Source organism: Gobio gobio, assembly GCF_949357685.1.
Source record: "Gobio gobio genome assembly, chromosome: 11".
Classification (NCBI taxonomy): Eukaryota; Metazoa; Chordata; class Actinopteri; order Cypriniformes; family Gobionidae; genus Gobio; species Gobio gobio.
In genome coordinates, this window is record NC_137104.1 from 51,781,130 (window position 1) to 51,793,729 (window position 12,600).

General features: G+C 37.1%; 1 protein-coding gene across 3 annotated transcripts in view; it reads left to right on the forward strand.

Annotated features, from left to right (window-relative positions):
• ankrd28a (ankyrin repeat domain 28a) overlaps positions 1–12,600 on the forward strand; it is a 53,141-nt gene that overhangs the window by 6,197 nt on the left and 34,344 nt on the right. For 2 of the 3 annotated variants that reach the window (XM_079828408.1, XM_079828409.1), the window contains exons 2-3: positions 6,680–6,763; positions 9,960–10,038. In XM_079828408.1, the coding sequence (XP_079684534.1) occupies positions 6,680–6,763; positions 9,960–10,038 (163 nt within the window). Of the gene's footprint in view, positions 1–799; positions 1,306–6,679; positions 6,764–9,959; positions 10,039–12,600 lie in introns of those variants that run through there. The other variant, XM_079828407.1, reaches the window with a different exon arrangement.

Here is a 12,600-nt window from a genome sequence, read left to right on the forward strand (position 1 = left end):
ACTTAATTTTTTCTTTATAAATTAAAAAAATTAATTAGAATGTTATAAAATAATATTAATAAATTATATAAAAAAATTAGGGCTGTCAAAAGATTAATCGCGATTAATCGCATCCAAAATAAAAGTTTGTGTTTACATAATATATGTGTGTGTGTTCTGTTAATTATTATTTATATATAAATAGACACACAAGCATGTATATATTTAAGAAAAAAAATATTATTTTTGTATATAAAACATTTATATTTATATATATTATAGATTATATAAATGTATATACATGCAAATATTTCTTAAATATATACATGAATGTGTGTGTATTTATATATAAATAATAATTAACAGAGTACACACACATATATTATGTAAACACAAACTTTTATTTTGGATGCGATTAATCGCGATTAATCTTTTGACAGCCCTAAAAAAAATCTGAATTATTATTTAATCATAATATATATATTTTTTTAAATCTTCTTTTTTACTTTCAAGGACATCCCCAAAGGCTTTTTCAGATTGTACTCACTTCTGGAAACAATTTAGCCTCTAAAGGCAAAAAACAAAACGCAGTGACCTTGTGCATCGTCCTGACAGAGAATAATTTGATCTGTTCCTGACTGTGTTTGTCCCATCAGCTCTCGCGCATCATATTTCACTGCTGTCGGAAGCTCGTTACAAACCTCTCTCTCTTTCTCTCTCTTTCTCTCTCTCTCTCTCTCTCTCTCTCTCTTTCTCTCTCTCTCTCTCTCTCGCTGCAGCAGGGTTGGCTGGTGTGTTATTGCGGTGGGGGTTGGATCTGTGTGTGTGTGTGTGTGTGTCTCTGTGTAAAGTGCAGGTTTCAGCAGGCTGGAGCTCACACGCCATTGTCCTCTGTGATCCCAGTGAGTGAGTGAGTGTGTGTGTGTGTGTGTGAGGACGCTGCACGCATCTTCTCACTGCAGCACTGCTGATGTTCCTGCTGTGAGGAATTCCCTCCCTGTTCCCCGGGATGTGTGTGTTTGGAAGAGGGATTTAACGCTGGATACTAACGGATACTAATGGCACAGGACCTGAGTATCGCGGGCGGATCGTGCGCGTCGAGGGGGCGTTTTGTGTGAAGAGCAGCACTCGTGTGTGTGTGTGTGTGTGTGTGTGTGTGTGTGTGTGTGTGTGTGTGTGTGTGTTTGAAAGGCAGCTATGCGGTCGGAGCGCATGAGTCGCGTGTGTATCGTGGTCCTGGAGGAGGTGGAAGATGACGAACCCTCCCCTCTGCATTCCAAAGCCACTCCGGACCACATTTCCCAGAATTCCTCTCAGGACGAGAAGGTGAGGTGGCTGATTTGACTATTAAGGATGTTCGGTGATAATAGTTTCTTTGTTGTGTGTGTGTGTGTGTGTGTGTGAACTTCAGCTAAATGACTCGCCTGCTGTAGCTGCATGTCACGATCTGTCCCGTTATTATCTGAAGACGGATACAGACATGCTCCTCCGTCTCCGTCAGATCTGATTGGGCTTCAGGTAAGGAGATCTTTGGTGCTGCCAGGCCAGCTGAGCTCCAAAAATTCCTTTGGAAACCCGGGATCATCTGACCTGGTGACCTTTGACCTCTGGGTGGAAACGCAGCTGTCAGGCACAAGTGTCACAACAGCATTAGGAAACTCTTAACACGTTCTTGCATTTAAAAGACAGAGGCGTTTCTAAAACTTTAATGTGACATGGCGTGAGATGCTGAAAAAACTGAGATGCATCGCAAAGGCCAAAGATGTCCATCAGAAATGCCAGAACATGTCCTGTGTGAACTGACCTCAGGCCAGGCCAGAACATGCAGACATAACCTCATGCACCTCAACAGTTTGACTACATTAGGGTCAGATTTTATTTATCAAAGATAAACCCTAACTTTAAAACCCTTTTGTAAATTATTTGACATTTTTTCTAATATTTTCTAATATCTAAATGAATTATAATTTAGTTGATTTATTGTAATACTTTTCTATTTATGTACTTATTTTTTCCATCAAAGATAAACTTTTAAACCTTTTATACATTGCTTATATATATATATATATATATATATATACACACATACATACATACATACATACATACATACCAGTGATGCGCGGGTCAATGTATAAACAACCCGCACCCGACCGACGTTTTCAACTAACCCGCCCGCAACTCGGACCGCAAAAAAAAAAGAAGAAAATATTGTACCCGACCCGCTTCCTGACCCGCATTTTTTAAAAGTAGTAAATGCTCATCGTAGCTCATTGGGCCATTGAGAAAATGTTTCAGGCCCTGACGTGGTGCTCAGAGGTGCAGCAGCGAGAGCAGGAAGTTCTTGCGGCGGCCCATCATTTTCCATTTCAGCTCCAGATGCATATTATTGATGAACGCGATGTTTATGTTTCGACCCGGCTTGAAGAATTCATCAGCCCACATTTGGAAAACATTTGGAAAAGTGTGAAAGCCCTTAGGAGCGCAAACTGTTATTTTTCTGAATGCTGTATGATATAGCCTGGTGTTAATACAGGCTTGATTTATTCATTTATTTCGTTTAATTTTCTTAACAATTAAGATGCTGCATGTGTTTATCCAGTCTAATCGAAGTGTGCGTCTCTCCCCCGACTTTCCCAACAAAAATCCCGCCCCCTCTCAGAAAATACATAAAACTGACTTTAAATGCGTTTAAAAGTAGCCTATTAAAATGTTACAATGGCATTGCTCAGTTCAACGTTTTGGGAAATCGGGCATTTTGTCCCGCGTCAGCATTTATTCAAAAGTTAATAACGCTCAACATTCAAAAGGTAAATAAGGATTTATTGACGATCCGACCGACCGTGACCCGAATATCATTAAAAATATTTTTGGATGACTCGTAACCGCGGATAACCGCGGGTGGCCGCGGGCACCCGCTCATTTTGGATCAACCCGCGCATCACTGATACATACATACATATATATATATATATATATATATATATATATATATATATATATATATATATATATATATATATATATATATATATATATATATATATATATATATATATATATATATATATATATATATATATATATATATATATATATATATATATATATATATATATATATATATATATATATATATATATATATATATATATATATATATATATATAATATATATATATATATATATATAATATAATTATTTAAAAAAAATCTAAATTAATTATACATTTAGAATTTATTTATTGTAATTATTTTCAAATTATTTATTTTCATCAAAGATAGTTAAAAAAATATTAGAAAAAAATAAAAACAATTTCTAAAAGGTTTTTAAAGTTTATCATTGATGAACAAATTAATAAATAGAAAATTGTTTATTTAATGAAATAAAATAAAAAAAATATTTGTTTATTTTTTATCAAAGATGGAACTTTAAAAACCTTTTGTAAATGTTCTATTTTTAAAAATCAAAATTAATTTTACATTTAGTTTTTATTTATAATTATTTTCTAATTATTTATTTATAAAAAATTTCATCAAAGATCAAACTTTAAAAACCTTTTGTAAATTATTTAATGTTTTTTCTAATATTTTCTAATATCTAAATTAATTATAATTTTGTTTATTTATTGTAACTATTTCCTGACTATTTATGTACTTATTTTTTCCATCAAATATAAACTTTTAAACCTTTTGTATATTGTATATATGTATATATATATATATATATATATATATATATATATATATATATATATATATATATATATATATATATATATATATAAATTTTTTTTTTTTTTTAATCTAAATTAATTATACATTTAGATTTTATTTATTGTAATTCTTTTCAAATTATTTATTTTCATCAAAGATAAAAAAAATGAAAAAATAAAAACAATTTCCAAAAAGTTTTTAAAGTTTATCATTAATGAAAAAATTAATAAATAGAAAATTGTTTATTTAATGAAATTAAATAAATAATTCGATTTATTTATTTATTTTTTATCAAAGATGAAACTTTAAAAACCTTTTGGAAATGTTCTATTTGAAAAAATCTAAATTAATTATACATTTAGTTTTTATTTGTAATTATTTTGTATTTATTTAATACATTTTTCATCAAAGATAAACTTTAAAAACCTTTTGTAATTTTAAATGTATTTTTTTTCTCATCGCTTTTATCTATTATCTAAGATTTAACTTTAAAAACTTTAATACATTTTGTTTTAATTTCCTTTTTTTTATAATACTTATTTTTATTTTTTTATTGTAGATTTATTTTTTAATTAAAGATAAACTTTAAAAAATTCTAAAAAATTTGTTATTAATTTATTTTAAAGAAATGTAACCTGTATGTGACAGTTACCTTCACATGTCTAGGCCATTATTCAGGAAGTTAAACATGTTCATAAAATGTCATATTGTCACGGCCAGCTCGTTCTCGACCGTTACATAAAGAGGATCACACATGCAAACGAATAGTTTGACTTACAAGATTATTTATTAAACACAAATAGTGATCCATTACAGAAATATAACAAAGTCTAGGGATTTAAACAATACAGAGGAAAAATAATAATCCAATTGGTGAGGAATGTTGAGAAATGATAACTAAAACAGAACGCAACAAAGTGGAGCAAAATGACTTCTCTGGAGATGTTCCCCCAGAGGAAGTACTGATGAGCAGGTGAATCCAGCTTTTATACTCTCCGCCCATAAATTAATCAATTAAGTATGATTGTCTGCAGCCAATCACACGCTCAGAACATAATAGGAGACAGGGTCGTAACAATATTCAAACTGTTTCTCCGTCATGACTGTAGACCTGAAAAAGGAACTGATAAAAGAGAAATATTGTATGCTTATGCAGTGTTGCGAACGCTTCATGTTTCTGTGTTGTTTTGATTTGTGTTCTCACACGCCAGACCATAATGCATCTTGTACAGCTGAAAGTGTTGATCTTGTGTTCTTGAGCAGCAGCAGGTGTGTAGATGGAAACTCTAGACAAATGAGCAGGATAATCATCAGTTCAGCAGCAGAACCAGATGGGCAGGTTTCACTTCCGCAGATTTTGCAGGCTGGTTTTGTCTTTTACTAGTTCAAAGCATCCAGTCTTGAAGAGGTTCTGACTGGTTTCAGGCTGAAGTTTGTGCTGTTGTAACGAGACACATTTCCTTGAACAGAGGAAACCTGCATTCTTTCTTTTACGGCATTCCCTTCTGTCTTTCCTTCACTGTGATTAAAAGCAACGTCCGTCCGCCTACGTCCGCCGTCAACGTGTGTGTGTGTGTGTGTGTGTGTGTGTGTGTGGGCATGTTTTTGTGAAATATCAGGACACAAATGTGTATAATGACATGGGTATGACAGGTATTACAAAAAGAGGGTGAAATATGAAATCCTCACTTTTCAAAATGCTTATAAATCATACAGAATGAGTTTTTTTCACAGAAAGTAAACTGTGAGTGTGTGAGTGTGTGAGTGTGTGAGTGTGTGAGTGTGTGAGTGTGAGTGTGAGTGTGAGTGTGAGTGTGTGTGTGTGTGTGTGTGTGTGTGTGTGTGTGTGTGTACATGAGTACACTCTCACACTCTCACACATTTTATCTCTCACACACACACTCTCTCACACACACACACACACACACACACACACACACACACACACACACACACACACACACACACACACACACACACACACACACACACACACACACACACACACACACACACACAGTGTCATTCCAGAAAACTGCAATTTATGCAAGAGAGGAGCTGACACTGTACTCATAACACACACACACACACAGTGTCAGCTCCTCTCTTGCATAAATTGCAGTTTTCTGGAATGACATCTGAGAATGCAGGACATGCCTAGTGGGCGGAGCTAGTGGGCGGAGCTAGGTGGAGCTAGTGGGAGGAGCTAGGTGGAGCTAGTGGGCGGAGCTAGGTGGGGCTAGCGGGCGGAGCTAGGTGGGGCTAGCGGGCGGGGCTAGGCGGAGCTAGGTGGAGCTAGTGGGCGGAGCTAGGTGGGGCTAGTGGGCGGGGCTGGGAGTTACCAAACAGGGTGTGGCTGGTGGGCGGAGTTGGGTGTGGCTGTACTGTAGACTGACCTAATTTGAAATAACCTTGAAAGAGCATTTTTTTTATATTTAAATTTTAGTTTAAATATTTAGTTATTTTGTTTAGTTTTTGTTCTTTTTAAAAATTACTATTTAGGTTTTTATTTCATTTTTCATTTTTGAGTCATTTCAGTGCTTCGACTTATTTCAATAAACTGCCAAGCACACATTTCTAATTTTATTAAAATTATTTATTTTAAGTTTTACTTCAAATTTTTTTTATTTCAGCTTTATTTCAATTAACAAAAAATGTTAGTAGTAGTTTTAGTGAACAGTAAACTCACAGCTTGTATGACGTCATTGCGTGCCAAAACAATATTTTCACAATCAGATACTGCAGTTATGCGTGAAACATAAGCAATATTTTGGCGTCTTGATGAATCAATGGTTTCTTTTCTTCTGCTGTCCATAATAAACCGCTTGACGTCTGATTCTCAGAATTAATTTCTGCGTAGCTCAAACACAATATTTCATTCATTTCGCTTCTGTTCATCTTCAACACAGATGCCTGTTATTCAAAAGGAGCTTGTCATAATTTCAGTTTTGACCCTGATGATGTTTCTCTCGTGTCTCCACAGCCCTCTCTGATTAAAGCCATATTTAACGTGGACGCAGATGAAGTTCGCTCTCTCATATTCAAGAAAGAAGACGTCAATGTGCAGGTAAAAGTCATCACTGATTATTATTTGGCTGCACTGTCTCTTTAAATGGCATTGAAATGCTCTGTATATGAGGCCTCTTTAGTCTTGAGTGCATCTGGCCGGGTATTGAGACCAGAGCATTGATCTCTCAGTGATGGATGACCGCTCTGAAATGGACACAGTGCAGTTTCTGTACATTATTACTCTTGGTTGTATAATGGGTCGTCATCTGAGAGGTTAATACGCTGTCGTGAGCCTGCATTTGGACTGAAGATGGTTATTTTACTGCTCGCTGTTTAATGAGGAGTCTGTTTTCATCGCCAATGCCCGGCCTGGTCTGGAGCGACGCCCATTCGACCGCCAACCAATCGCTGGTGGCCTGTTGGGTCACGTGACTCCATGTGGCTTGGCCTCCTGTTTTCCATTCTCATTCCAGACCAGATGGAAAACAGAAGGCTGCAGGGTGGCATGACAAGGGGAATGAATGATTGCTGCTCTTTCGTAATTGGCTTTATTGATGAAGACGTAGAAGCATCAGGAGGAGTGTTAAAGCTACAGTGATCGCAGAAGAGTTCAGGAACCTGCAACAGAAAGATGTGTGTGTGTGTGTGTGTCATGTTTCTGCATGCTGTCTCAAGAGATCTGTGGCCGCATTGATCGGTGTGGAACACACACACACACACACACACACACACACACACACACACACACACACACACACACACACACACACACACACACACACACACACACACACACACACACACAGTGAAATGCATCATTGTGCCATGTGCAAGAATCCAGTGTGTATCTTATATCACACACCCCGCTGAAACCACACATGCATCAAATGGAGTACAAAACTCATGCAAATCTGAGGTGAATTACACAATTATAGTTTTCACTGTAGCAGAAACAGCAGATGATGATTTTTGAGCTGCAGTAGCATTTGTTTTGTTGATTTTGATTGTTGTTTTTTCTCTTGGACCAATCAGCAATAGAGGCATAATGAGTTTTTTATTTTTAAAGAAATTAATACTTTATTCAGCGAGGATGCTTTAAATTGATCTAAAGTGACTGTAACATTTAGCCTGACGTTGTCATACTCAATCTAGTGAGAATATGAGTGTGATACTGCTCCGTTGGGCTGTGATTATGGGGTGTGTTTCAACCGAACCAGGAAAGACCTCAATTGGATAGACCTACAACCAATCAGAGCAATGGAGCGACGCATAACGTTAGTTGTCAAATGTCAACAGAACTCAAATGCACACAGTGTTGCCAATCCCGCGGTTTTGCCGCGGGATGTTTTTCCATGTCCGCGGGTTGAAGCAACCCCAATTATGTGATATTTAGACCCAGGAACCCAGGCAACCCTGCCAAAAAACACATATTTTACCCCCCAAACGCCATTTTTTCCCCGCGGAAAGCTATTGGGCTTGTTTTGCGCTAGTTTTGAGTAGCTATTGGGCGGGTTTTGTTGTGAAAACTTGGCCACCCTGTGTACGCACGCTGGAAGAAGTGAGTGTAAACAATGTTTGCCGGTGTTGTAAAAAATAATGTAAGGATACACAGAGTACTTACCAACACCCTCATCATTTCTGAGAGAAATAGTGAAGGTGAATGCATATACGAGCAAGTTCTCCGTTTAGGATTAGAACAAATTCAACCCAAGCTCCTTTGATGACGTGGATGATTACGTTCCTGTTTATCATCTGTCCATCATCGTCTAAAGCCCGCCCTGACAATCTCATTGGTCCGAACAGCTTCTCGTTGCTCTACAACGGATCAAGTCCAGACCGATCTTCCCGAACTAAAATGTTGTGGGCGGGGCTAAGTTCGGCTGGCATCCAGGCTAGTTCATTTATCTAAGAATCCTGAAATCTATATCACGGTTTCCATAAAAATATGAAGTAGCAAATCAACATATTAGCATGATTTCTGAAGGATCATGTGACACTCAAGACTGTTGCTGAAAATTCAGCTTTGATCACAGGAATAAATTACATTTGACTATATATTCACATAGAAAACAGTTATTTTAAATTGTAATAATACACCGATCAGGCATAATATTATGATCATGAGGTGATGTGAATAACACTGATTATCTCTTCATCATGGCATGGGAAATATTAGGCAGCAAGTGAAGATTTTGTCCTCAAAGTTGATGTGTTAGAAGCAGGAGAAATGGGCAAGCGTAAGGATTTGAGTGAGTTTGACAGGGGCCAGATCTGGTCTGATGATCACGTGTTCTTCTACATCACGTGGCTTACCTGGGGAACACACACTCTAAAAATGCTGGGTTAAAAACAACCCAAGTTGGGTTGAAAATGGACTAAGCCAGCAATTGGGTTGTTTTAAGCAAACATTTAACCCAACCGCTGGGTTAAAACGACCCATTCACTGGGTTAAAACAACCCAATTGCTGGGTTTGTCCATTTTCAACCCAACTTGGGTTGTTTTTAACCCAGCATTTTTTAGAGTGCATGGCACCAGGTGCACTATGGGAAGAAGGCAAGCCGGCGGAGGCAGTGATGCTTTGGGCAATGTTCTGCTGGGAAACTTTGGGTCCTCCATCCATGTGGATGTTACTTTGACACGTCCCAGCTACCTAAGCATTGTTGAGACCATGTACAGCCTTTCATGGAAACGGTATTCCCTGGTGTCTGTGGCTCTTTCAGCAGATAATGCGCCGCCACAAAGCACAAATGCTTCAGGAATGGTTTGAGGAGCACAACGAGTTTGAGGTGTTGACACTTGACCTCCAAATTCCCCAGATCTCAATCCAATCGAGCATCTGTGGGATGTGCTGAACAAACAAGTCCGATCCATGGAGGCCCCACCTTGCAACTTACAGGATTTAAAGGATCTGCTGCTAACATCTTGGTGCCAGATACCACAGCACACCTTCAGGGGTCTAGAGGAGTTCATGCCTCGACGGGTCAGGGCTGTTTTGGCAGCAAAAGGGGGACCAACACAATATTAGGAATATGTTATGCCTGATTGGTGTATTTCATAATATTACTGTTTTTACTATGTTTGATCAAATAAATGCAGCCTTGGTGAGCAGAAGAAATTTTAAAAAACATGAAATCTTACCGACCCCTGTCGTTTGAACGGTAGTGTGTATATTGTGTATTGCTGAAATAATATGTGTAGTTTGCTATCGTTTTCGACATGATTTTTATTGATGGCTGTGATTGTGAATCCTCAGGACAGTGAGAAGAGGACGCCGCTCCATGCCGCTGCGTACCTGGGCGATGCTGAGATCATAGAGCTGCTCATCCTGTCAGGTATGAAGGGTCGTTTCCACAACCTCCAGTGTAGTGACTGGAATATAGGCCAAATTCATTAATATACCAATGCTTTTGTATCATCCGTTTTGGACGAAGAATATACTCACTAGGCGGATTAAAGGAACAATTCACCCCAAAATTAAAATTATCCAATAATTTACTCACCCTCAAGCCATCCTAGGTGTATATGACTTTCTTCTTTCAGCCGAACACAGAGTTATGTTAAATAATATCCCAGCCTTGTAATGGGAGTCAATGGTACCTGAGATTTTGAAGCCCAAAAAAGTGCATCCATCCATCATAAAAGGGCTCCATACAACTCCAGGGGGTTAAAGTGGTCCTGTAATGGCCCTTTTTACAAGATGTAAAATAAGTCTCTGATGTCCCCAGAGTGTGTATGTGAAGTTTAAGCTCAAAATACCCCACATATTATTTTTTATTGCATGTTAAAATTGCCACTTTTTGAGGGTGAGCAAAAAAAATTTTTTTTATGTGCAAAATGCCTTTAAATGCAAATGAGCTGCTATTCCTGGCCCTGTTTCAAGAAGAGGGCGGAGCTTCAAGAGCGCCAGCGCTGATTACCTCACGCAGACACGCACTGAAAATATTAGAAACTGTTCAGCCTTTTATGTTCAAACCGGAGTCGGACAATGATGGAGAGACTCAAGAAGAAGAGACGACATGTAGAATGAGACAGGACGTTTCTGAATGGATAGTTGATGAATCTTCAAGTCGTTGATTAGCATATTCTGTCATGATAATCTATAAACGGCTGGTGTGGGAACTGTTGTGAGATGAGCCAGAGAATATCTGCTGCATGAAGAGAGAACAGGGATAGTTTAGTTTAATTACGGTTTTGACTTATGTTGTCATCTTGCTTTATGACATGCTATTGCATTTGTGTTCATACTGTATTAATAAATGTGAAAGACGGATGACAGCTTGAGCGACTCCCAAATGTGCTCGACTACAACAACTCTTCCTCCTCTCAACATGACCTTTGTTGTGTGTTCCCGGGGGCGGGGTTTATGTAAATTTTAGGGTTTGTGATGTCACTAACCTGTGAAGAAGTCCTTGTAGTCCCTACCAGACATTTGTTGTAGTCCTTAAAAAGTGATTTCTTTCAAAGAAAATATCTCCCTTTGCTTTAAACTTTGAGAATCATAACTTTGCAGATGTTGTTCATGCTCAAACAGCAACACTACACACTCACTAAAGTTACAAAAGTGAAGCCATAATCAACCACCCCTTTAATAAAGGCCTTCTGAAGCGAAGTGATGCATTTGTGTAATAAAACTATCCATATTTATAACTTTTATAAAATATAATAATCACTAGCTTCCAGTAACGGCCGTACACAAGTCTAGTTCCGGAGGAAATCAACTCTTTCATGAATTACGCCAGTGATTTATGGTTTATAAAGTTTTAAATATGGATATTTTTCTCACACAAACGCATCACTTGGCCCACTGGAGTCACTCGTATGCATTACTTTTATGATGGATGCACATTTTGGAGCTTTAAACTCTGTTTGTGTTTGGCTGAAAGAAGAAAGTCATAAACACCTCGAATGGCTTGAGGCTGAGTAAATTATGGCATAATTTTCATTTTTGGGTGAACTAACTTTAACATAAGAAACCCTCTGGTGAAAGTTCAAAATCGACTGACATCCAATGCAGGATTTCAAATTCCATCTTAAAAGTCTTAAAAGATTTGTTTAATGTTTTTGAAAGAAGTCTCTTCTGCTCACCAAGACTGCATTTATTTGATTAAAAAATACAGTAAAAACAGTTAAATTGTGAAATATTATTACAATTCAAAATATCTGTTTTCTATGTGATTATATAGTAAAATTTAATTTATTCCTGTGATCAAAGCTGAATTTATCATCATTACTCCAGTCTTCAGTGTCACATGATCCTTCAGAAATCATTCTGATATGATGATTTGATGCTCAAGAAACATTTATGATTATTATCAATGTTGAAAACAGTTGTTTAATATTTTTATGTAAACCATGATACATTTTTTTTCAGGATTCTTTGATTGCGTTTATTTGAAATCTAATCTTTTGTAACATTATAAATGTCTTTACTGTCACTTTTGATCCATTTAATGCATCCTTGATGAATAAAAGTATGAATTTCTTTAAAAAAATGAAACAAATCTTGCCTTCCCCAAACTTTTGAACGATAGTGTGCGTCACTGAAACATGTTTTGAATGTGTTTTCATCTAAATAAAATATATCAAGCCCTTAAACATCCTAGAAACCCCTTAGCAATCACGAACAACACCGTGAACTGTATATAATATAAAGTGCCTAATTTATGTAAATGATATCAGCCAGAAGTTGAGCAGAACACACACACATCATGTGACTTCCTGAAAAGTCCACACATTATGGACTTGTGTAAATGGGGGCTGTCTTCATGAATGACAGAGTAAGAGTAGCAGGTGTTGCAGTATTTTAAGCAACAGATGTGATCCCAGAGGATTGTGGGAGTTTATTTTGAACGGGCTTATGGGAAGCTCGGCGTGTCCTGCGTCAACTGTGACAT